Source organism: Trachurus trachurus (assembly GCF_905171665.1).
Source record: "Trachurus trachurus genome assembly, chromosome: 17".
Taxonomy (NCBI): domain Eukaryota; kingdom Metazoa; phylum Chordata; class Actinopteri; order Carangiformes; family Carangidae; genus Trachurus; species Trachurus trachurus.
In genome coordinates this window covers 12,058,823-12,086,369 of record NC_139900.1, presented here as the reverse complement: position 1 = coordinate 12,086,369, position 27,547 = coordinate 12,058,823, and the positions used below count along the sequence as shown (strand labels likewise).

At 41.9% G+C, this 27,547-nt stretch overlaps 1 protein-coding gene across 1 annotated transcript in view; it reads left to right on the top strand.

Moving 5' to 3' along the window:
* LOC311000849 (receptor-type tyrosine-protein phosphatase mu) overlaps positions 1 to 27,547 on the top strand; it is a gene marked incomplete at its 5' end in the record, with an annotated part of 166,989 nt that overhangs the window by 18,323 nt on the left and 121,119 nt on the right. Inside the window, one exon of the mRNA XM_083991711.1 lies at positions 17,411 to 17,533. Within this exon, the coding sequence (XP_083847837.1) occupies positions 17,411 to 17,533 (123 nt within the window). The remainder of the gene's footprint in view (positions 1 to 17,410; positions 17,534 to 27,547) is intronic.

Here is a 27,547-nt window from a genome sequence, read left to right as displayed (position 1 = left end):
GAGGCAATGGATCATCGTGGCAAGAACTAAGAAAATTAACTACCAATTAGTGTTTATTTATGGGGATGGTGTGTTTTTTACCCTTAATCTTAATGCCAAAAAAATATACATGTTAAGTAAAGTTTTGTTGACCTTCCTGACCTTGGGAATGCAAATGAGGAGAAGGAGCGAGAGGGAAAAGAGGGTTTGACTGGACAGTTGCATGAATCAGATGATGACCCCCATCCCCATGCCTTTCTCCCCTCCCTCCCTCTTTCAGTTGTGTTATTGGACTCCCTGACTCCTGTCTCCGCCGGCCTCCAGACATACAGTATCAGAGTCAGCCTCTCAAAGCAGATTGATTTCATCTCTCGGCACATGATGTGTAAGGGACTTTGTTGACTGAAGGGATGTGATGTGAGGTTTTGATGCTGCCACTGGTGAGCTAAAACCTCTGTCTCCTTGGAGCGTGCAGTCCCACTCCCCCACCACCACCACCACCTCCACCATCTCCCCCTCCCCTCCTCCTCCTCCTCCCAACCTTCCTCCCCCCCTCTGGCTGTTCCTAACCCAGCGCACTGGCAGCCTGCCCGGATACATTGGTAGTCGTTAGTTGTCACTGGAACGATGTGACACGTCGCTCTGATTCGCGGGGACTGTTGTTGAAAGTGATCGTTGCTGCCAAGGAGAAGCCCTCACCACGGATAAATGGACACTGAACAGCATGTGAACAGAGAGATAAAAATGGCAGAGAGAAAATAAACTAGTCAGCCTCGGAGTCTGGGCTGGCTTCTCAACACCACAATCTTTGGGGCTGGTGAGCTTTGCAGAGAGGTTTTTCAAGAGAAAGGCAGATGGAGAATTTGTACACCTCCCATTCTTCATCTTTGATTTTCCAATTATTTCTCCCTTGTGTTTAAAAAAAAAAAAAAAAAATATTTGCCTTAAGTTGAATACTTGAAATGCATGAAGATTTAAAAAACTCTTAGTTTGTTTCTCAAGGTCAACGAGTGGATAAGATATCTCCAGCCAATTCAATGAAAGACAAACAGACATGAGTGACGGATGGGTTTTATAAGAATCAGACAAGCTGTCGGTGGGAGGATAAAGAAGGGGAAAAAAAAGCCCTGCCAGAGATTCATGAGGATAACTCTCCAGCGTCTGCGCTCTCCTTTTCTTCCTTTGTAAAGCTTTGATTGTGAAGAAATATGCTGCTGTGGATGTCTTGTCCAAAAAAAAAACGCTTTTCATGAGCTCCGAAAGTTTCGGCGCCGCAATGAGTCACACATTGTGTTGGGCAGAAGATAAGGGAGGCCAGGTGACAGACAATGTTTCAGCCTCCTGTAACTTGTGGGATCCGAGCTGTTCATGTCAGGCCTCTCGCTTTGGTTTTTACATGAATGGGCTGAAAGGAAGTGAGACCAATTTAAAGACTCCTAACCACAGTTAGAGACAAAACGCAATTTCTATGAACTGCAATTCTTTCGCTGTATATAGTCAAACCCACACACTGGTCTCCTGGCTGAATGCTGTAGCTGCTAAATGGCCACTGTGAATGTGGATGTAGATATTGATGCTGCTGTTGCTGGTGAAGTTAGAGCACCACTCTTGAATGCACAGAGAGTTGTTACATTCGACTACAGCTCAGTGAGCTGCCCATTGCCCAACTGTTGCCGCCTCGTCAGTGCCAAACTCCGCCCAAATTCTGGCTAATCCCAAAAGAGGTGGGGCGCAAATGAAGCCAAGACTTCAGTGCATACCATTTTGTGGCAGGAATACACACCTGTCACCCACTTGTCACTCAAAGCAGCTTAGAGTTGTAGTCTATAAAAATTCACCCCCCTGTGCAGTTGCCATGAAGGTGTACATTAGCTATCTAGCTAGCCAAATAAAGCAAAAAACAGCTACAGTATGTAAACAATGCTCCTTTTTCATTGAAACTGAACAAACCTTAAATGATTTTTTTTTGTGTACCAGGCTGTAAACATGTTTATTTTCTGCCATTTTAATGCTTTTAATTCCACAGGGGGATTGACTCACTTTTGGAGTGAACCTCAAGTGGTCATTTCAAGAACTGCAAATTTTGGCATTTACTTGTAAGTTTCATTTTTCAGCCCCAGGGTGTTACTGCTTTGGGTTAAACTTTGCCCGTCCACCTTTTCTGTTTTTTATCATGTTAAAGTTATGGTTGGTAATCATGTTCAGAAACGCTTTTTGTTATAGCCTACTGGGTGAAATGGTCCTTTTATCCTGAGAGTGGTCAATACATTCAGTACATACAGTCTGATGGGTGGCAGTGTAGCTCTGGCGATGCGCGTTGGGTGTCTTCACCTACGTCCGTGGAAAGGTGAAGGCGTGGCTTCAGAGTCTGAGGAAAGGGGCTGCGACTTTTGACTTGTGTATTTTCAAAATGTGGCCTGCTAGAACCGTTTTTCAGGGGATTTCTAACCCTACCTTTAATGCCAGTGTTAAAACTAAGTCCACCACTTTGCTTGAGGATGAAGTATCCTTAACAACTTGTGTGGATTTGCCCTCAGGTGTTGTACAGTGATTCATGATGCTAAGGGGATGAATCCTCCTGGCTTACTTTACTATTACTACTGCTACACGATGCTGATATTTGTGACATTAGTGTGAATATGACAAGTATTGGGCGAATTGTCAAATTTGATTCAGACATTCACATTCAGAATATAAAATGAACGACTGAATACCTCGAATAAACAAACATGCTGTCATTTGCTACTTGGCACTAAACACAACACAGCACTAAAGTTGTTTAAGTTGTTAACGTTGCTGGGCATTAGCATGCAGACATTGGCTATGGCTGACATTAGTATTTAGCTCAGTGCAGCCTCACTTAGGGGGTGCAAGGAGGGGGAGCGATCAGAGGTGACTTGACTTGACTATACCTTAGTTGGTTGCAGGTCGACTGTTTTTTTTCTGTGGACGCGAGGCTGCACATAATGCTGGGATATTCTGGCGACCAGCGAGACCCAGTTGCAGGGACTCAAAGGCTCCCCGTAAACAGATTAACTGAAATAAGACCATAGCGTGTGGCTGTGTGGCTCGCAGCCAGTTTACTCAGTGTGAATATAGTGCAACCACGCTGCTGCTGCACCTGCATCATCACCACCACAACAGTTTTTGTGTGTGGATTTCTTGAACGTGCTGATTAAAACGATTCCAAATTGTGACTTGTTCCTGGTGTTTGAGCCGTTCGCTGTCAGATCCGCTCTCCCAGCTTAGTTGTAGTAAACTTGTCAAATGATTTCAGTGTCCTTGTGTCATCTTCCATGCTATGGAGATGATGTGATTCTGTTATGAGTCATGAATTACTGTGCTATCATGTCTTCTCCTGAAACTCCAGGGAGGACAGCTCTTGTCACAAACCATTGTGGTTTGTTCCATCAGACTGATGTCTAAGTGCCTATGTTGTGTTCTCAGCCAGTAATTAGCCACGGCCCTACAACCCCAGTAATGCAATTATATCGGGGGGCTGCTGCTTCCCCCCCACACCCACAGCAATAATGAATGAACTCCAGGTTAATGAAATGTGTGTGTGAAATGGAAGATGCTTCTCGAAAAGTTTCACACATTTAATTCATTTACGAGCCGAAGCCAGAGGCACAATCCACAAAAATGATCCGGTGCTAAATTTACCACTTACTTTGCAACTTCGCACCTTAATCATTAGAAAATGAAAGCTCGTGAATGTCAGAATGAGGCACAGCTTGTTAATTTTATGCACAAGATGGATAATGCATTTATGCACAAATCCTTTTGGAAATACAGCTGAATGTTCAGATTTTCCTTTTAAGGAGCAAAATGCTTCCCGGGCGCCAGTTATCATCATATTCAGATTTGTCGTGTGGAAGCTGTGGGAAGTTTGCCAACTCTCAATCTGCTGGATAAGTTTGTGTTTTGTGCATTGTTTGTTTGTGTATGCATATGGTTTATCCCAAGTGCCGCAGTGTTAGTTAAAAGTTTCCAATGTTTGTGCTTCACAGAATCCCATGTTTGTATTTTGAATAAGTGCAGTTTTAATTGCTGGAAATGCAAATTCAGATGCTTTCAAAGCCAGAAGCTTTTTTCTTTTTTTTCCGCCGGTAATGTCAGGTCAGCACTACAGATGGTCATAGTGTAAAATTCCTTGTCGGCTTTTCACTTAAACATCTGGATGCTGGAGTAACATCAACTGACCAGATTTTGTGTAATCACACCATGTACTTTTCTCAGATTCACTTTGCCATATGGAAGTGGGCTACGCAAGGTCAAATGAAAAAGCTTCCAATTTACTTTCGGTAGTCACGAGTGGGGAAAACAACTTTCTGGTTTCCTTCCTGTCTCCATGTAAATATTCAACACAGTAAAATCCAGGAATGTGAAACTGTCTTTTATTTATTTATTTATATATTTTTTATTATTGTTCTCTCTTTACCAAGGCCATCTGATGATTATTATCACTGGTATATACATAATAAGATACACAGCAGGACCATCTGTACCTTGTGTTTGTGTGACTGTGTGAAAAAAAAGGCATAAATTGAAGCGCACAACTTTCTCAAATGACACGAAATCAAATAAAAACAGATGATGAGTGGCAAATTGAAAGGAAAAACCAACATGAAGTGTCTGAGTAAGATGTCGGGGCCCCAGTTTGAGTCTCTCATGGATCATCATTAACTCTCCAGTGACAGAAATCAGCATCTGAATTGTCCCAGATTATCAAAAAATCCGTCAGGTAATGATTTGTTTTGGAGGAAAATCTCAGCTCTGTGACTCGAATGAGATGGTGACACCGCACGAGCTCAGGCTATAACGCTCCTTCGCAAATAAAACAACTCTGGTCAGATGAGATGAATCACACGGGTCGAGATCTGGTGACTATGAAGGCCACAGCAGATGATTCACTTTGTTTTGTAAAACTCATCATCACACAACATTTGCACATTTTTTCCTGCTCATTTATTCATATTTTTCCCTCTTTTTTTTTGACTTGTCACCAGTTTCAGTCTCTTTGTGCTGTATCTTCCTGTCTCTCTGTCTTAATGGATTCATCTTCATGTATAAATGAGAGCGATCGTGTGCGTCTGTCTTGTGTTTCTCTGTGTATTAGCATCGAAGGCGATACCCTGTGGTTGCGGTCGATTCTTCAGCAGTCTTGAAGCTAGCTTTTTTTTTTTGTAGGATCGAGCGACCCTCCCACCCCCACCCCCGCTCCCACCCACTTTTCCCTGTCTTTATCCTCCCTCTACCCCCCTTCCTCCTCTCTCCCTTCCTCTCCCCCCCTCTCTCTCCCACTCTCTCACTAATCTCACATTGCCTGGAGGCACTTTTGTGTGTTTTGCGGTTTAGTTCAATTTGTTGATCTGTGCTACAGTGAGATTCCCTCAAAGGGATCATTTCATTCACGATGCCGGATTAGCAGCATTTGATGTAAACCTGACTGGAGACCACGTTGCTGGGTTCATACGAAACGAAACTTTTTTGCTTGTTATTGCTTCTGCGATTAATAGTTTCTGTCATAAAATATTTTATCATGTCTTTATCATCTTTAAACCCTCCTCTGTCTCATCCTTTTTTTTGATTTTTTTTCTTTTTTCTCCAGCTCAAATTCATGACAGCTACTCGCCCCACGGCATTTGCGCGCTGTCCCTGCTGATGTCCGTGACATTTCTGAGACCACGTCAAAATAGCCTAAACATGGCAGTGAGTGCCGCAGTGTTGGGGTGTGAAAGAACGCTTTGGCAGCTCTCCTGGTCTTGTGATTGATTTGGGTCCTCTGGCCAAACCAATATAGGCCGAAAGGCCTCTGGGATGGTCAAGCAGAGCAGACGACTCAACGTGATGTTTGACTGGATCCGACGTTTTCCTCAAATGTACGAGTATCATGGGTGTCACGACCTTTGTGGTCATTCAGACGATGACAGATTTTCTGAGGGACCGATGGGATCGCACGGACAGATTGACACATGCCATTGTTTTTGTGATTAATTGGCCTCCAGACACTGCAGATAAAAGTTAAGGTTTTTTTTGTTGTGGTTGAAACTATTCTTGTGTATTTCTCTGTGCTTATAGTTTTACTGAGCACTCCACGCACCGTTATGGAAAATAACTGCATTCACTAAATTACACAAGTGATATTTAAAGCAGCGACAACATAAAGTGACTGATGACTAACATCCTTCGCTCAGCTTCTTGCCCGCTCACCTATATATGCAGCCTATACAGCGGTATGTAATTATGGACACTGAGTCTCACAGTATTTTTCTTTCTCTCAGAGCCAGGCAGCGCTCGTGACATGTCGACTAGGAGCTCTGTTCAGCATGCCACATTAAACCGAGCGAATGTAAATGTCACAGAAATGTGTCTGTTGACTTACACTTCCAAAGCAGATACTTTGTCGCCTTTATCACTTAGCGCACTTGACAAAGCTCCTTTTTTTTCTCCTGATCTGAGAGACGCTTTCAACAAATGACAGATCCTTCAAAATGCCGTACAGCACATGTGCTGACCAGACCCAGAAGAAGAAGAAAGTGCACGTTACATCTATTTTTAAGTCTCTTTGATGCTTGGCTGTAACTTTTAGAGTGTAAGCTTTTGTTGTTCCATGAATTAGCACTTGAATATGTGTCATTAGACTATTTTAGGTTATGTAGCTTAAAGTACCTTTTAGACTTCAGACTTTTACCTCAATGTCGACCTGTCAAGTGTTTCCACGGACCAGGACCCTGACCTGTAGGAAAATTGTGTATTATTATTATTTTTTTTGTTACTTTTGGTGATTGCAGTACTCAAAGCATCATTCTTTATACACACTTGACACTTTAAAATGCAATCTAACCACGTCCCCTTTCTGGTTCCTTATCCGCACAGTGAATCAGACTGATTTGACCTTTTCAACACAGACTTGACATGGCTATGGGTTGGCACATTTACAGATGTGTTGTTGCATACATGTACTGTATGACCTTTTTAGAGGGAATACAGGTTTATTCCGGTGGTTGAAGACGATGAAACTGCTGTCTTATAATGGATACAGAAGTTTCCATGTGTTGAAGCAGCACACTTTATATGGCTTATTTTCATCACTGGGTCTTTATTTCTTTATTTCACCATTTTCTCTGTAAGTTGCCAGAGAAAGAGTAAAAACCCACTTTCAAGAGCAGTGTTTTCGATATAAATCAAAGGAGCCCAAGTACCAATATTCAAGCGGCTGTTAAATGGAGAGGACAAAGATACAGAATATTGCCATATTGCTGATTTAATCTGTTTTATTGATTGAGATTTATTACGATTGTAACATCTCCAAAACAATTAAGGTTTGCTGTGTGGTGGTAACCTTAACCCTAACACCCCTAACCCACATAAAAGAGGCAATTAAAAACATTTTTATTATATTTGGATCTTACAGGCCTGGATTGTTGTACTGTAGATGAGACATTAAGTATGTATTATCAATATTGTGAATTTCATGGTCAAGAAAGAGCAGCAGAAGTTATTTATAGTGCTCCTTCTCTCCTGTTCATGTTTGAAACAGCCTTTTTATTCATACACTGAGCCGATCAGATTATTTTGCACAGTAACTCTGACTTGTGTTCACACTGGCCCAGTGTAAGTTCCCTCCTCTCCCAGAATGTGCTTGCACTGTGACTTTATACGGACGTTTGTCACGCTGTTAATGAAAAAACCTGCAGTGTAACGAGAGATCAGAGAGGTGCTGGGCCTTGGAAGTTTGTGTGCTCCGCACTAATACCTGTGATAATTCACCTGGATGTTACAGTAGCTAGATCATAATATTCTCCTGCAGGGGACACGGCAGAACGGCGGCCGAGCCTGGAAACCCAAAATCTCCCAATGGGAAGAACCTGCAGGAGCTGGAGAGTCATTGGAAAACCTTAAAGGTTTCTCTCCACTCCATGATGTGTGAGGTTTTGATAGGACACTTAAATCAGAAAATAGGTCACGAGCCATCATACAATAATTGGATTTAAAAATTAATAATATTAATGAGACTCAGGGAATTCCTTTGTTTCCTTGACTTATTCATACCACTTTACTGTCAGAATTGATAACAAACCGGCTGAAAAGTCTCATTTGTCTCACGGTAGTCTGTCACTCACTGCACAGAGGTGACCTGCACATTATTATCGTATTAAAAGTAGGTTAGCAGCCAAGGCTCATGCAGAATAGGTATATTTCATTTATTCGTCTGAGCTGTTTAATGTTTTCCTATATTGTGCTTTTGTGAGTAAAGTCATTATTACCATTATTTGATATAGAGTAATCAAGGTTTCTGCAGGGTTCACTGAAATAATGTCACTCACAATGCATTTTAATCCCAGTTCAGCCTCCACTGGAAACCAGTTGGGACATTATAGATTACAATTATTTATAATTACAATATCACATATCAATGTTTCAATGCAACAAAGACCAAGATGTATAAATAATGAAATAAATGCAGCCCATTGCATTTATTATTACTCTTACTATCAGTAGCTACAATAGGGCCGTCATCTGGGAGACAGTTTTCAGTCTTTATGATAAGCTAAGCTAAGCAGCTGCAGCCTGTTACAGCTTCATAATGACTCTTAATGAATATCAGTTGTGTTCATTTGTTAATGGTGGTCCGCCAGTCCAAGTGCCACAGCTTTCCCCGGCCTCATGTCACCTTCCTCAGCAGGGATGTCGATGAGTTTCACACATTTAGGTGAACAGATCTTAAAACCAGTAAATACTAGCAGGAGCTGGGGTGAGGGAATCAGTACTGGGAGAGGAAAGCGGTTAAATTAAACTCACATTTTGTTGTATTTACACATAACTCGTGCATTTTGACAGTCTTAATAGTGCATACCTAATTACTGCCAATCAGCTGCGATACTGGGCAGCGTTTTGACACAGTGGAAATGAAGTGTAATGTCAGTTTCAGACAATGACTTCAGGCTACAAGAGGGAAAAAGAAAAAATCGTGTGGATGATGATTGTGTCAGCTGCTTTACATAAGCGAGAAATGTCATGACAAATGCCGTTGATGAACTTCATTGGCGTAATTATCTGCATTGTCTTAAAATGCCATGGCTGTGAAGAGCGGAGGCTGTAGTTGAACTCAGGGAGATGAGACCGCTCCCTCCTAACTGACCAGTCTCCAGCCTCTCCTGTTGCCAAGCACAACCAGAGCACATGCTGTAAATTTGAAAGCGAGGCCTCGTATGCCTCCAGCCTTCCAAACCCCGGCTCCCTCCAACCCCGGAGGATTAAGCATGGCCACAGGGTTTTTTTTCCCCTTTCAGGTAACTGATTTATGGGGCTTCGGCAGAGAAACAAAGGGTCTGAGCGCGTTTGAAGTGCGCAGGTGAAGACCCTAAGACGGCACCTTTTTGAAAAAGCTCCCACTGGGATTGAAATCTCTTCAGCCACACCTGTCAAGTCGACGCTCAGATCAGCACCGTAACCTCTCACCTGGGCTCGGATTCCAGCCTCCACCTGGTGCTCCGGCGCTCCCAACCCAACGCGTTGGTCAGACTTGCCAAGCTGGATCACGGCCGACCGTCCACCCGTCCGTCCGTCTATGTGGGCGAGGGATGAAACGCACCGCCTGTGCGTGATTGACGATATGTCACGACACCAAAAGCAAAGTAATGATATTTCATCAAGCTGATAATTCTGCCTTGAATGCGCAAGCGTCGCCTCGTGGCCTAGATTTTTCTCTCCTTCTCAGGAGGGATTGATTCAACCTTTCTTCTATTCTTCTACATTTTCTAATTAGCTTTAGCGATCTCCTAATTCTTTGACATTCAACCTTGAATTATTCCCTCCTCCACACATAAAAACATGCATTTGTTCCACTTCTGGAAAACCAACAAAGCATGTTAATGTTCTTGTTTATTCTCTGATCAAACATAATCATTCTCTCCTCTGGAGGAAATCTCCCTTTGGGCTAATTTCTGGCATTGTTACTTGCATGTTTGACAAATTAGACTCTGGGAAACTCAGAGGGGTAAAGCTACTGATACTGACATTAGCATTTCATCCCCTCTTTGTTTCACTCCTCAGGCAGAATTCAAAGGTTTGTTGACTTAGCAGATTCTGAGAGGATTGAAGTGGTTCAAGTCTGAAGGGTCATCCACTGTGGAATAGGGATGTTGTTTTCTGTTGGAGTGAGCCAAGGGGGTTTAAGCCCAGGCTATAGGCCTTTATTCCTTTTTCTCTTTCCCCCCGTCCAGGTCTGGGTCTATCTTCCACCGGAAACCAGAGCATCTTTTCCCCTCTCTCATACTGCCTGTCATTGATTGAAGCTCAGGCCAGTGGCCCATCACACCTGGATCAAATGTAAAAAAAAAAAAAACGAGCTGGAGGAAGTTTAAATTTCCAGTCCAGCAGCATTGAGCTACGTTGTGAATCAATGCGGGGGATTATTTCCACTTTAAACCGTGTTCACGAGCTGATTCTGCAGCACAGGATGCACATCAACAGCAGCGGGGGCGTTCAGACGCACGCAGGATATTTCTTTGTTTTTCATTTAGGATGTTTGACAAGTGAAGTCTTAGCGTTTTTTTTTACAGCTTTTCCTCACATCAGTGAACACAACGCATCCTCTCCTCAGTTGCAGTTTTAACTTGTGCAACAAATAAACAGTGATTTTAATAGAGTGCCTTTTATGCTCAGTCACCATATCATTTCAGGAGAGGGGGGAGGGGGTGCGCAGGAAAATGGGAATCCAAACAAGCCTATTTCCCTCTGCCATTCAGTGTATCAACAGGCACTAAGCTGAATAGGAAACAGCCTTATTTTCTCGCTCCCTCGCTCTCAGGAGGGCGACGACACTGAGAGACAGACTGTAGCTCTCTCTGCGGCTGGAGACAAGAACGAGTATGCTGGGAACAATAGAGGAAAAAGCCATTGTTAACCAGGCTTGTTGCTGTCAAGTCAGGATGCGCATGAGCCACCTCTGCAAACTGAATCACTGAAATTGATTAAATCTGACCTTCAGCATTTGAGAGCACTCTTTTTTTTTGGGGGGTGTGTAAATGATCTTTTACAAAATTTGAGATTAGTTTCACAGAAAATCAAAATTAAAATGAAAAACCGTCATGATATGATAATAATAGTTATATTAATAATCTACGTACGTCGCCAATGAATGTCGCCGTGCAGACAAAACCTGTAGACCTAATTTTTTTTATTACCTAGAGAAGAAATGACAATAAGGATCTCCCATGTCTCCGAGTTAGATTCCATATTCATCTTAATTGGTGCCTGGCAGGTTATACCGAATGGAGATGGATTTGAAGTCATTTACTGGAAGTTCTTGACAGGCACGGTAGAAGAGAACGTCAAGCTCGGTGCTGGCGTACAGAGCTTCAAAATCATCTGTCAAAATTTAGCATATCTAAGGAGAAGGCTGCCTGTCATGTTCGATGTACATCTAACCGCGCACAAGGGTGGATTTGATCAGGAACTATGTTGTACTCCTGATGTAAAGCACATTCATCAAGTTGATATTTGGCTGACAAGACAAAAAAAAAAAAAAAGAGTCCTGGAAAGGCAAAAGGGGGTTGTTATAATGAGAAGGTATTGAACTAAATATAGTGCCAAAGGGTTTTTTTAAATAATGAATTTGTGCGTGGTGTTTTAAAAACAAAATATTCATAGCTTCATACATCATAAGCCATATTCCTCCGTCTTAACTTGAAAATGTGACATTCTTGCTCTCTTTTTTTTTTTTTTTTGCCCTGATTTGGTTCTGTTACGCTATAGATGTGGTTTGTCGGTTTTGTTTTGCAAAACATTGCTGACAAGTGCATGGCTCAGCCAGGCAGATTATCAGTGGAAATCTCCACTCCAACTTCTTTATTTCGCCTCGAATCAATGTGGTGAACAGCAAGACGTGATTGATAATGATATTGAGATTGATTGTCTAAATCCCTTCCCACAGTTCAAAGTCCCCAAACAGATAGTATATATACATGCAATTCAGTACAGAGATAGGACTTGGCAGGAGCTGCCAATAGATAAGTGAAATAGGGCCAGAGTGAAAAGGCCTATCAGTCCCTAAGGGGCTTAGCTGCAGGATTTTGAAGCTCTAAACTGGCCGTGGTGGAGGGAGATAGTCGACATTGGTTTTAAATTACCCAAGATTGCCTTGTGGTTTCAGTCTGCGGGGACGCCGGCAGACAAGATGTTTGTTAAAACAAGTGCAGTCGTGGAGGCAGATTGGGGCGAAGAGCAGACCTGCGATTTCCTAGCCAGACAGAGCAGGTTGGATGGCTGGTAATTGCAGAATTGGCAGAGGGGCTAAGGAGGTCTTGCAGCAATGATATCTGCCACTGGGACTGAAGCAGCGGTGATGCTGGAAAAGGGCTCGGTTTCCTCCCTTAGAGGATAGTCTCTCTCTGATGCCACTGAAGCTGCAGCACACTCCACATTAATGGCACCGCCGTTCATCTGCTTGCTTTGTAATATGTCAAATGTAACTCTCAAAATTACTGGGTAGGAAGTGACCAGTAATTGCTGTATGTCGGAGCTCGTATCTGTTGTACAGATGCGCTTGTGGAGAAGGTGCCAGCCGCCACTTCTGTACTTTATAAGTTATGAGTTGATCCTCTGCCTATAGAAACTTTCCGCCTCTGCATTAGGTCGTGTCAAATGGAAAACACATTAAAGGTATATTGAAACATATTTGAAAGTTGGTTGCCTGCAAACAAACATGACATAATGTTTAATCAGTGAGCATACAGTAAGGAGACACTGGTTCTGTCTCAATGCTAGTCTCACTGGCTGCAAATGCATGGCGTATAATAAATGGAAAAAATAAGAGGGACATCATCTAGAGAGTGAGCTGAAGATTTGAACCAACTGTTGCTTTTAGATGTGCGCCTCTGAAATGGATGTTGAATAACCACAATTTTCTCTGAAATCTATTTAATGAAAATAACCAAATTAGGAGAGCATTTTCAAAAGTGAAGAACCTGAACAATTTTTTTTTTTTTTTAGAAATCTTTTCATTCGATATCTAACCACATGTCTGCTTTTACAACATCACATCATTTCCAGCCACACAAACCCTCCCACACTCGTTCACTAGAATCCATGCTACCGCACCACAGTAACCAAACTTCTACACACACACTCGCACACACGCAGCTTTTAATGCTGAAAGTTTACTTTTGTTACAGGTACAATAACAAAGGGCCTTTTAAGTCTGACTTGAAAATCTTTAGGAGAAATTGGCTCCAGCATTGAGGGGTTGAGGTATTGATTCTGGCCTCTGGCTCAGTCCAGGAAAAGATGGATAGATTTCTTTGAAATGCACTCTGCGTGAGAATATAAAGAGTATTGTGTGTTCTCACTCAGGAATAAATTGTTTCATGACATATCTGGGGCCACCTTTTTAGCTAAAGCTGCCTGCCTCTCATGAAAGGGGAATGTTGACAGGGTGGAGCACATTCATCTGTACTCCCAGACTACCCACACCTCATAGCAGCTTTTATTGAAAGTTAAATCTCCTTCAGAGAGTTGGCAGCCTCTCGTTGGGATATCTATTTCAGCAGCTGTCGGAGCTGATTATATGGGGGTTGTGCCACACACTGGCAGCGATATAAACCTCCTACAGAGAGAAGGACTATTATGATGCTATTGATTGATGCGTTCATCTGCATGCATGTGTACTACGTCTACTTCGTCTCTTGACTTAAGAAGCTGCAGTTTGTATTGATGGCATGCAACATGTGATTGGTGAAGTCACACATTAGAGAAAACTAATCCAGAACGAGATGCTTGAATGTTTACCTCCAGTTCAAAACAGTTCAATGGCAGATCAATGGCAAGTTGAAGGCATTATTGGAGAATTCCCCAATACTGGAATCTGATACCAAGAGCCTTGTGTACCAATCAAAGCAATGCAAATTGATTTATTGCTTGTTCACACCATGTTGCCCTGTCTTTATGGTCACTTGGTGTTCCTATCTAGTATTGGCGTTGTTTCAGCCTCTAGCATTACAATTTGCTACAGGTTTGGTGAAAGGAGCAAATAAAGCACCTTCAAAGAAACATATTTGTTATGTGTAATATTTATAATGTATTTTTTGCTAATCTCTTTTTGCCTCCAACTGAAAATCTATGCAAGTGAAACCTAAATGTTTCTTCTTAATGTCTTTATTATTCAAATTACCTCAGAAACAAGAGAATCATTAATAGAGCCGATCTGTTAATGATGTCTTTTGAAGGGATGAGGTTTCAAATTGAGACCTCACCCCCTCTCATTTTCCTGATTTATTATTGAACACAGAGTTGACATTTAAAAGGAAAAAAAAAATTAAACCTCTCAAAATTAAACAAGAAATGGGCTCTGCTTTATGCATATTCTTTCTGATGGCTTTTTTTTCCCTTCCACTTCAGCATTCAAAATTCTCCCATCACCCACTGAGTCAGAATCCATTTCGCTCCTCCATCGATTTGAATATCAAACACCAATAAAAGCCACCTCTTTGGGTTTGTTTGAGCTCCACCACGCTGTGAGAGGAAGGTGGGCGGCACAGGGCTATGGATCTTGGAACTATTGAGTCAAAATATTGATGGAACAGAGCCAGTCCCTGTGACGCCGCAGCCAAAGACTCATGTTAATGTTCCCCCATGTTACATCTTGGCAACACAGAGATTTTTATTTATTTAGAGAGGAAGCTGACTGAGCATGAAGTACAAGCTCTTTTTCAGCGTCGCCTTCATGTGCCTACAGTTTCATAGTCACTTCAGGGAGGTTGGGGGAGTCGGTCCACACTGGTGGCCACCGTTCAGCTCCAACCTAAACTGTTGAGGGTAGGAGTCTTGTTGAAGGCCATGTTGATGGTAATTGAGTTAGTCTTGGGAATGAGTTTTAGGCCACCTGTTTCTGCTGCTTTACATTTAACCAACAATTAACATCACAGGTTGTACAGGCTGTGTATTATGCTGTTATGCAGTGGGCGGATCCATTGTTTAGCTTCCTCCACAGAACTCGCACCCAATTATACAATGGCACACGACAGCTGCTAAAAAATGCTAATGAGCTCAGCAACATAGCTTGGAGGGAAAACATAACTATTGTAGCCTGTATGGATATGAATGTAGGCTATAGAGATAAATCACATTTTTATATATTGTATGTTGAACCTGCAAGGTAACCAACAACTAAAATGCTAAAATTAAATGGAGTGGAGATGTAAAGTTGCATTTAGTTTAATTACTATGTAAGTACGTTTTCAAAACAACACTATAACTATAACAACTAAAAGTTGAAGTAAATGCCACTTATAGGTCACTTCCACCACTGCAAATATTCAGTAATAGCCTATATAGATATAAAGTAGTCAGAGCAAATGTAGCTTAATCTTAAAACTTGAAGTTAATAAGATAAGATATGCCCATAGCCTATGATTTTATAGAAACATACAAGAAACTGCCCAAAGAAGATAACGAGTCACTTGAAATAACAATAGGCTACAATAAATCATAACAACACTTGAGTGACACTAAGTGATAAGACGCATTATCGCTGTTCGTATGAATCAACCATGGCAGACATTTTGGCTTGTCATAGAGCCAACAGCACAGGTTTTTACTAATAACATTAAGGTTATATTAAATTGCTTCAGGAAACCATGACAGCCATCGTCGATGTTGTGATTCATATCTATGCTTTCTACTGTGACAACTGCCCATTGTCTGTTAATTTGTTTCACATGTTTTTCAAATTGTTGGTAAAAGGCCGAAAATAGCTACAGTGCAACACATGTTAGCTGCTTCTTCAGAGTCATAGGCCATGTGGAGGAGATTTCTGGAGACTGAAGTCTAATAATCAGTTAATTGTATCAACATTTGACTGTATGGGTGGAAGTCACACTCAAACAGACTCACCACAGTGAGCTTTTAGCATGTCTAACATGTTGGCGTACCACTGTTTACTTTTAGCATTAGCCGCCCTAAACAGAGCTCTCTGAACTCTTTGTGTATGTGTGTTAAATCCAAGTCAGTTATTCTAGTTCATGTGCTAACTCCTGAGAAATGAACCCCTCATCTCCTTGCTCTTTATTTTTGGCTCTGTCACTTGTTAGCTTCTCCCTGATGTTTCACACATATTAGCACTTACCTTAGCCACACTGACGCACATGGTGCAGTTAGCGAACTTGCTAACAGGTTGCCATGGTGACGTGTTATAGACCATAGGATGGAGCCAATCGAATATTTCTGCACAAGCTCCTGTGTTCCTCAACCTTTATACCTGCGATACTTTGGCAATCACTCCAGTTTCTATGTCCACCCCCTCGAAAAACAGACAAAGCAGCAAATATATCATTAGCAGCTGCCCTATGGAGCTGGATATTAATTATCCTGTGTTCTCCTCGTTTGGCCACTCATTTGCACTTGTACTGTAAATGTCACCGGAGAGATAAATGGGAAAACAAAAACCCCGGCTCGTAGCCTTTATGCAGCAGAATGTCAGAGGGAGCTTGTAAGAGATGAGATATTGGTTTTGGCCTGGCACAGATTCTGGCGCAAAGGACATTCCCAGAGGCAATAAAATTTGTATGTCATCTGTGTTTAGAAATTTATTAGCAATGTGCAAGCAAACATTTTCAAATTCACTCCTTTGGATTCATTTTTGGGCACATATGCTGCACATCTGTTATGAAACAAAAATAAATAAAAACACATGTATAATCATGTATTTGAGGCTTTACATGTATATCATTTTGTCCATTTCTCCTCTAAGTCACCTGGCTTCTCTGAAAATGACCTCCCACAGTGTAAAAGCGACCTTTACATTTTACATTTATTTTCTTTGTACAGACTCCTTTCCAGCCACATATTGTTTTGACATGCCTTTTTTTTGTAGATTTATGAGTGGACTGAAAAGCACTTTGGGGGGAAAAAAAAGCTCAACTCTCACATTCTCTGTGTGGCCTTTAAGGTGTGAGGAATAAAGGGGTATTTGTATTAATCGATCACACGCCAAGCCTGGTTGAAGCCTGGCCTTAATGGTTGCTTGCTGTCATTTTGCAAGCAGCTTGTAAAAAGGATTAGAGTGGCTCTGTGGAGTAAGGGCGCATGAACGGCAAAGTTCTGGGGCCGCAAAGGAAAATAAATCAGTTTATCCCTGATGGTTGTGCAGTTTGGGAACATAATGCGTAACGATGATGGAGTTTGGACACTTCATACTTGTCATTGTGAAATTGGACTGCCGTGTTGCTAATGATGGTAATGTATGTTGTGCCTCGCCTACTACAGTAATCCTTCACTCTGTCTCACTTAAATGCATCTCATTGTCTGGCATATTGCATTATGAATACCACTGGGGAAAAAAAGAGGAGAATTTAATTTATTCATTCATTTGAGCTGCAAGTTAATGGAAAAAATGTATAACCATATAAATTTCTTCCTTTTGTCGCAGGCGATTGTAACTTTGAGAAGCCGCTGGCAGCGTGTGGGTACAGCCAAGGCAGAGACGATGACCTTGACTGGGAGCAGGGCAACACTAGAGAGAAACCTTCATCAGATCCATGGATGCCCTCAGGTAAGGACGGTGACACCGGCTCAGTGAAAAGGAGAAACGATGATTCTGTCTGTCACTATACAGAGAATACATCACTGAAGTAGTCTGCACCTTTTGACATAGTCTGTTTTCATTACCCTTCCCCTTAACAAAGTGTCTTTGTACATACAGGAATATTTTCCCCTGCTTATTCAAAACAGCATTCAATCTGGTTGAGATATAGGCTATATCAGATTGATAGTGGACACTTACACTTTCCCAAATTTTAACTCCTTTGAATGTGATAGTTAATAATGGGTATGGGTAAGTTAATATGGGTATGGGTAAGTTAATATTGCTCCAAAATGATAATCAATAATGCAAACATGCAACTAATTTGATAGAACATTTACTTGACAGTTTTTTATCCGTTGCATGGCATGAAATTCATCATCGAGTGGCCCATTCAGTCTGCTGATATACAGCCTCACATGGTACATTTTTTCTAATGATGCTATAAATCTGACTGTAATTGGAAAATACTGTAAGTCTCCATGTAAGCAACGTTAGTTTCCGAGACTAATAAATATGGATCACAGCTTATATGTTCATGTGCTACCATTAAATCGTGTAAGACAAACAACATTTCCATATTCTTCTTCCTCTTCAAACAGTACAAACGCTGTTTTCCTTCTCCTTTTGTTTTGATGCAACTTCTTTCCAGGATCTTTTCACAAGAACTGAGACAAAGGCAGCATTCGATATCAAAACACTCAGATCCATTTTAATTAAAGAAGTCTTTCCATCAGCCTCATATTGAAATTAATTAAAATGCCTTTCCCTGCATTTTGTGTCTGTCGCACACAATTTGTCTCTTTAATGTTCCATTGATCGCTTTTCATTTCATTTGAAATGCAGAGATATCACCACCACCGAGCAGAAGGTACCTAAGGAATTAGACTAATGGAATGACGTTTCTTTTCTTTTTTTTTGTTTTTTGTTTTCATGTTATAACAAAGGTAGCGTTGCAAACTAATGGATATTGTTTTCCTCCCCTATCTGACGCCTAATCTCACAAAGGCTGCATCACAGATAGATTGCACCAGCCCCCCCCCACCAGTGACAGAGGGGGAATTAATTAGCAGGCCCTCACTAATTTTAAGCAGCCAATGCCCAGACCTGTTTGTGTGTGCATCAGGATGATGTGTGGTGAACCGCCCCGGAGAAATTACTTTCCATGGAGGGGGAAGTGTCGACTTTTTTCCATTGCAATTGATTAATGTCAGGACACATAGAGTCTGGGCAAAGGTTACAGCGAAATCTGGAAAAGCCTTGACCTACAAATTAACACGTCGCACATGTTCTAAATTTAACATATCTGATTAAAAACCCATGTCTGGTAAAGAGGCCTCCCTGATTGTGCCTCCCAGTCTGAGTACACTTCAGAAAGGCTTGTTTTCTACCTGTGCAACTTGAATTGCGCGTAATTAACAGGTTGCAGCTCTTTCTCCATTTCTCAGCGCGAGCACTCAACCTGCCACGCGAAATTGTAATCTCTCCTCTTTGACCGCATTGAAAGGGATGTGAAATGTAGAGTACTTGACGGCTGAAATTGTTTTAGGGCTACTGGAGAGGGGGTTGATGGGTAGAAATGCATTTAGGTGAAAGCCACACTGGTGGGGGAAAAAAAGCTATCACACCTTTGATTGCTGCCTCACTCTCAACCTGTACTTATGAATCTTCACAAAACGACCTTATCATACTCGGGGAACAGATTGTTATCCTACCTGCTGTACCGGGATGGAAATGGAAACGAAACGGGCTCCAAACAGACGGTCCTTCTGCCTCAAACCTCTTTTTCTTTTCTTTTTTTAAAATTGGCTCCAGACAGTGGCCGTCCAAAAACACTATGAGAGCTCTTCATGTCAATGTGAATGTTAAACGATGGGGGAAAAAAAAAAAAAAAACCTGGCTGTGTTTTCACAGCTAATGGGAAAAAATCTTTTACATCTACCACTTAGAGTATATGTAAACTCCCAGCCCAATATCTCTAAAAATTAGATCTATATTGGACAATTCTACACCTAATATTTTACATCCATTACCTACATCCAATGCCAATACCAGCGGTAATGTGCTCTGTGCAAGTGGAAAACAAGGATGTGCAACAACCTGACACCTCTGATTGTTTCTGTCGTTGGCTTTTTTTTTTTTTTTATATCAACCAGAACCACAATCTTTCCTGAGCTGCAGCAAAATCTAGTTTTCTAACCTAAACCTTACCTCTAGCTATAGTTTATTGTTATAGCCACAGTCTTTCCCAAGTCCCAACCATTACCATACCATAGCTGCCATGCACAGATATTGTTAAAAAGTGGGAACTATAAAAAGTAAAATAAAGAAAAAAGCCCTGAACTTTAAAGCAGAGTTTTCAAAGGGTATAACTACTGTAATCTTTGATAAAAAAAAAAAACCTTAAGTCTTACCCTGAAATAAAATGTCAAGTTCACTATGCAGTAATTTGATTTCTTCATTTTATTAAAAGTTAGAGTTGAAGTCAGCTGCTCACTGTCTGGACTGTGTCTGTTAAAAAAAAAAAAAAAGTATCAAAGTTTTGTGAAATCAATAGGAAACATCCTGAATTAAGATGCTGTGTCAGTGTGGTGAGTGTACAGGATTCACTCATGAGAGGCCTTGAGCAGAGTTTGATGTCAGCCCACTGAGGACTCGCCTTCATCCTACAAAAACTCACACTGCAACCAAAGACCAAACTGGCCCGATTCCATGTTAACATGTAAATAAAAGAGCAGCAAAACGCAAAAAGTGAAATGAAAACACAACAGGGGAAAACAACAACAAGCCTTCTGGTCGCACGAAAAAGAAGAAGAAGAGGAGACGAGCAGCGCCTAAAAAACTCCTGGTTGTTTACGATGATCCTCTCCCAACCTAATTGCTACGTCTGGACAGAGAGCGGCCGTGTTTATGCCTGTGCGCTGCTCTGATTGCATGCTTTGGCTCCTTCAGGGAGGCTCAGCCCAGTTCTGAGGCTCTGCATGTCTGCCTGGGCACTCCCCGGCGTGTTCCCTCCCCCAAGCCAACTGGAGAAACCCCCGGCTGAACTGTCACTATCGGTCCCGTTATAAACCAACAAGCCTCATCTGTCCTGGGCAATGATAATAGAAACATCTCAGCCAAGACAACACTCACTCTGCCTTGGAGGATGGAGCTGGACGCACTTCTGTCAGAATCAGATATTGGCTTTGATTGCATGTTATTTGATGAACAAATTACCACACTTGAGTCAAAGACACTTTATATCATGCCATAAGAAAAAAAACAAAAAATCAACAAACTGTTTTGATTTCTGTAGTTCCCGCCCCTCTCTGTGTTGTCTGAGTTCCCCCAATGTGGTGTTGCACTCTACAAGAGTGGCTGAAGCTGCACGCGTGGGGAAGTTTGCAGTGTGGTGCTGCTGCAGGGGGGCTGGGGGTGGTTGTCCAGCTGCCATTATGGAGGAAGCTGTTTTTAGTGTGGCCCAGCTGGTGCAGAGGCTGCCTCTCCTCTGATAGTGTCATGGATGTTGCCAGCAGTAGGCTGCTGCTCTCTGACTCTCCCTTGAGACTCGTTCTGGGGAATAATGGCAAGAGTAGGAGGAGAAAGAAGGTCCTCTAACTGAGATTAATTAGTGTTTTTTGTATTATGCTAGGCACAATGGCAAGTGCAGCTCAGGCTAGATTACTTATTGTTTTATTCTTAATGTCTGCGCTAAATATGTTGCAGGAGAGAAATTGAATGTTTTTGTCTCCCTGTTGCACGGGGTCTGTTGTTTTGATAGCGCGCCCTTGGGTCGATAAAGACACCTAGACAATGGTGAAGCATTGGCAGAAGGAGGTTGTTCATAGGGGTAACGGTGATCTTCTCTCCCTCTCTCTTCTTTCTTGTCAGGCTCATAATGCGCTCATGCAAATGCAGCTCACTCTTGAACCCAAGACCCGTGCCTTTCTTATAGAGGGCGGCTGCTACATATGGATAAGCCGGATCGTTTTAAAAGGCAAACCGTTCACCTTTTTTGACCATTTCAATCAGGAGGTAATGAATTGACAAAGCTCCTCCGCCTTCACCTGGACAACCAGCCTTGTTTACGGCGCCGTTCAGATGAAGGAGGTGAAGGAAGCTATAGCCACTTGAGTGGAGAGAGAGAGAGAGAGAGAGAGAGAGAGAGAGAGAGAGAGAGAGAGAGAGAGAGAGAGAGAGAGAGAGAGAGAGAGAGAGAGAGAGAGAGAGAGAGAGAGAGAGAGAGAGAGAGAGAGAGAGAGAGAGAGAGAGAGAGAGAGAGAGAGAGAGAGAGAGAGAGAGAGAGAGAGAGAGAGCACCCACTGACTGAAGGACGTGAGAAATTTAATCAGAATTTAAATCACATCAGCAAAAGATGAGATTTACCGTTGAGGAGGGAGGGGCGCCGCGTTGTGAAAATAAGCTAATTGCTTTTGAGCCATTCACAACTTTGTGTGAAAATCACACCTTGCACGGCGTTGGCAAGGTTACGGGGTTAAGGAGAAACCCCATTATATGATTAGGGAACGAAAAGGAACAACAAATTACAATGTCTGATCAATTCATGAATTAATTCCTTGGGCGGGTTGACGGACCGTGATTTTCAATTTAGCGAGTTTTGTGGGCTTAAAAAGCGTCCCGTGGTCCGAGTAAACAGGATTTTTTGCCATTACTATAAACAGGATTATGACAGCACACTGTCCTGTTATGATGGAGGACATATTTGTATACTGTATCTTTTTCCATTAGTGTGCATGGTATGTGCAATTAAGGCTAATGATGCAGCTAGGTGACTCACGTGAAAACGCTGCGTGTTGTGTAATGGGTTTGTATCAGGCAAATGGGCCATTATATGACCCATTTATTGCAGTGGAGCGCCACCAGTGCGCACTGCATATTAAGATGACATATTAAGCCATTAAGAATTTGCTGCTGATTGACATGCACCAACAAAGGATGCTGCCAGGGAACATAATAAGGGTCAGTTGTTCCCCCCGACGAAAATGACAGGGCTGAAACGTGTTGCGCATGATGGATGGTTTCAGGTGAATCCATTTGACACTGTCAAAAGAGACCTGCCAGGTCCTTCATATGGAGAGCCCAAACTTATTCAGTGTTATTTTATCAGGCCCCTTTCATGTTTCAAAGGACACTGGGAAAGTTCTGGGAAATTGAGTGGAGGCCACGGATGTTCACATTAACAGCCTAACCCTCACAGCGAGAGCATTTTTGATTGGTGGCAGACAGTGAGAATAGCCCTGTCTTCATTGACATTTCCGAAGCAGCCGCCGTGCTTTTTCTGCGGCGGTGACCTCTGTGAATTTTATTAGCAAATGAGACCTTGAGGGTTTGGGTTTAAAGAGCGCCCCTTCATTCTGATTTCCCCCACATAATGATTTTCACAGAGTTCAGGACCTGAATGGAGGAGAAATAATGAGCGCTAGTCATTATTGCAAATTATATCCTCCGCTCAGACCATCACTCAACTCATAATTAATCTAAATACCTTCAACCTATAGACTTTGATGCTCAGGATTAGACAGTACCCTATGTGCGTGAACTAAATTATATCAGACTGTATCTCAATTAAAAAGACTTTTCCCTCTTTTTAAGAAAAACTGCTCATATATGCAAATACGCAGTCATGTAGGCACTTAGAAGCTCAGGTTATTTTTGCTTTGTCTCTCCACTGTGTAGTGCATTTTATTAGGATCCGTATGTCTAAAAGGAAAATCTGATTTGCACATTGGAAGCTGGTTAACCTTTTTGGTTTGTCTGCAGAGTGTTTCCATTCCTATACAGTCAAACCAGGAAGTATGAATTCGACAGAAAGGGGTTAATAGGATTCATCTGACATTTGTCTCGGGTCTCTGTCTGCCTCTCCACCAGCCCTGAACCTCCTCCTGCTTCCAACAATGACTTTAAAATAAAAAAAGAGAGAGCGAGAGAAAAGAAACGACAGCCTCTAAAGACATGGGCAGAGAAAGATAAAATTAGGATGTGGTCCTGTCACATTGTTGTAATCCTGAAAAGCTGTCATTTCTAAATTGAGTTTGATTGTTTTGTAAAAGACTTTGTTAGTCTTTCAAAGGATTATGGTCATTACCCTTTGCCTGTTTCCTCCGGATAATGTCAGAGTAGTTATCTTCAGATAAATAGACTTTAATGTACAAGACCCATTGCCTCGACAGAAAGACCAGCGTGGCCACCGAAAAAGTTATTTTATTGAATGATTAGGTGCTAAAAACCCATGAAATTAAAGCGTTTAGTCCTTTTAGTCATTACCAGTTTGTCACCATGCTTCCGGTCTTAGCCGAAGGGACTTTTCTTCCCATATGGACTGACACAAGCTGCCACCAACTCCCAGCTGCTCTGCCAGTGTGAGTGACCTGACAGGGTGGAGGATTAACCTGATGGAAGAAGCCTTCCCCTGCAGTATGTCCACGGTTCCCTCTCAATGGCTCATGATACTATTAAAACCACCGAGGCTGTTATTCTGGCTTACTTAACGTCCAGCTGAACCTGAACATTTGTGGGCTCGCACTCGCTGGAAGAGACTTCATCCTGGTAGAAAGCTCGTGTCGGATTGGTGCCGACCAGATATTTGTCAGTTTTTTTAGACTTTGAGAGAAAATACAGCATTTAATTTAGCATAGATGCTGTTTCTTAATGATTTAGCATTGCACCCAAATAACATGATGCAGGATAACCAAAGATAATGTCCATTTTTATTCCACCCATTCCTCTGTTTTGTCAAAACATGGTTCCTACATTACCCACAACTGTCAGTTTCAGTCTGACATTCAGGTGTGTTAACCTCACGTCTTCGTAACCATGCACGTCCTGATCTGTATGCAGTAGTGCTCGTTATATATGTGTATAAAATAGAGTTTTCCTTTTCATTAAAATAAAACACTTGACTCAATGACAGACGTTTACAGAAATTGGCTCAAGACCAAATATGAAACACTTTATTTTTAAACCAACCTTTTGAATTGTGGGCTCGGCCACAGTCAGACAGTCTGATGATAATCAATGCATGGTTTATATTTTATTTGTGTAGCAGCAACCATTATTTATGCACACACGCTGTCCTTGTTAATAATGTCTAAAAGATCTCAGGGTGATGAAGAACAACTTGAGTACATGTAGCATCTGCAACAGGAGCGTCTCCCCCTTTTACTAATTCATTTCTCCATGTTCTCCATCTACAGCAATCACTATAATTTAAGGTGAAGTTGGCCTACATTGAAATAATAATAAATCTGTTCTCCTGAATACCTCAGAGCACTGGCCTTTGCAGAGTTGCAGAGACGGGCCTTGAGTGTGCCGAGAGCTCTCTATTTTTAATTGGTCTTGAACGCACCATTGTTTGGGCACAAGAAATAGAGAAAGAGGAAGAGAGAGGGGGGGAAAAAAAACCCTTGTGCATCACTAGCACATTAGCACAGCACTAACACAGTGTCATTATAATTTGCTCTTAGTCTTGCTGGCTAATTAGTTTGTCATGGTGCAGCAGGTCCTGCACAGTATGTGGTCATTAGGCTCAGAGAGCATAGAAACTGAATGACAATCACTGTTCCCCTGTCATCTTTTGTTAGACAGTGACAATAGCAGCACGATGAGGCGTCACACTGTCACTTGAAATGCCGTATTCTTATGTTTTATGGTGGTCAATAATTGAGGGAAGCAGAGACTTTTTCCCCCTGTTGCGTTTGGGTTCACTGACCCAAATCAAGACGATTTACAGGCTTCAAATTCGGTGACAAGAATTTCACGGCCTCGCAGCCACAGTTCTGCAGCGACGTCTGACAGTCGGGAAGAAATAGTCTAATATTTACACGTATCCCCATCAAGTATGTGCATTTAAATACCAACAACATCTGCATTCAGCTTTTTTTTTTAAAACAAGAAGTGACTACACACTGAAGGTGCCTATTGTTTTATTACTGTTTCATTAGCATGGTAGTAAAAAAGCAATACGAGTGCTGCTTGAGGGATCTGATATGTTCATCTCTAATTACCAACGAAAAGCAGCGCTGTCACAATGTGGCAGTTTGAAACCAATAGTAATCCACCTGTTTAACTCGTCAAATGCAGCGGTGATGCCGGTGTCTTAGTCGTCTACAACCGAACAATTCATCAACTGATTATTAATGCTGGTTCGCATCACTCCCAGGGTTACTGGTGTTTCAAAGGGGCGAAAAAAAACAAAAAAAAAACAGTCCTGAGCACCAGAGCAGATGGCTGAATGTTATTAAAGAGACCTCGGAGCCCTCGCATTGAAGCACCTGATCGAGGTTGGACAAACAAGTGTCTCAAAGTCGACTCATCTCCTGCCCTTCTATGTGTACGTTACACAACTTCCCGCGTAGCCTCAGAAATAATTAGGGCCCAGCACTTGAATCGGAGACAAACTAAAGGTGAATAATACATTAAAAAGCACAGAGAGAACAGCAGTTGTGCCGCTCACAATGGTGGATCACAGCGGAGGGATCATGCTGTGCAGGAAAATCTGTAACACAGAAAAACCAACCGTCATAAATAGCTAATCACAACTTGAAAAGGTGCCTGTTATTACAGTAAACACAGGGAGATATTATTAATGTCTTCGTGTGACACACTCGAACATTAAAGCTCCAGTGAAATCACAAACATACAAGTGAACAGACAAAAAGTTACATACAAATATGAACTAAATATAACTTAAATCTTCAATTAAATCATGTACAGTACAGTAGGTTATTTATCCCATATCGTCTTCTCCTGGGGATGGAGATGGCTCAGTTGTCATGGCGATGTCTTGGTTGACATCATGTGATGCCAGTGGAACGTTGTCATAGAGACAGATCCGTGATGGCTTTAGGTCACGTGATGACAACTGAGATATCTCCATGACAACTGAGCGTGCTTCATTCATCCTCTCATGCAGCCACACAGATCAATCATGACTGTGTCCGAAATTATAACCACAACAGACAGACGCTCAACAGGTTGTCGACAAGTCGTGTGACATCATCATCATCAACAACCCCACATTCATGCACTTCTACTACAGCCATAAGAAAGAAGCATTGCATTGTGGGTTGTTAACTTGCAATGAAACTACTTTTTTTAGGGTGATTTTTTCTCCCAACATAGCCAAGTGTAAATGTATTCACTATGCATCGTGATACATTATTTTCTTCTAACAATCCCATAATTCAATGCTCTACATATTATAATATTTACTAAGATGATGAGAAATGATAGTTATAAAGTGTTGAGCGTCCTATATATAGGAAATTGTAATTGGATTTTGACTGATTGATCATTTTGGACACAGATTATCACAATTTGTTTGAGTTGATTGGAAAAATTAGAAAAATATTATGAATTTATGAATCTTGTTCTTGTTTGGTTACCTGTTAGAACTGATCAGAAACCAGTTTAAGCCTCAGTTTATTATTGATCCACAGCAAAAAGCTCCCTGGCTCCACACGCTCTGTATTCCAGGTGTGATCCATGAGTTCCAGGCTGCGAACACAAACAAACACTAAAGTGGGATCACGTACTTTCACCACATGATTGCCGTGGTTAAACTGGTCTGTGTTATGCATGGGAGAGACATTAAGAGTTTACAGTCTCTCTCTTCTAAGATATAATGTTCATTATAAAGCAACAGCTCAATTGTACCTGACAAACAAAGCCAACGAGGCTGACTCTGTGTCATCTCAACTCCCTCCTCCTCCTCCTCCTCCTCCTCCTCCTGCTGCTCCTGCTCTGCTCCCTCTCCTCCTGTTTCATTGTGTAAACATGACAGAGCCCCCCCACTCGTTATCTGAAGCTGGAGACATATGGAATTGGTGAGCGTTACAAGTGCAGCACAACAAGACAAGTGGGCAAGCTCGAGTCATTGATGGAACAAATAGGGTTTTGTGAGAGGCTGTCTGGCTGACACGCTCAGGGACCGAGCCCTGCCGATTTACTTGACGTTATTTACCCTCCCTCCCTCCCTCCTCC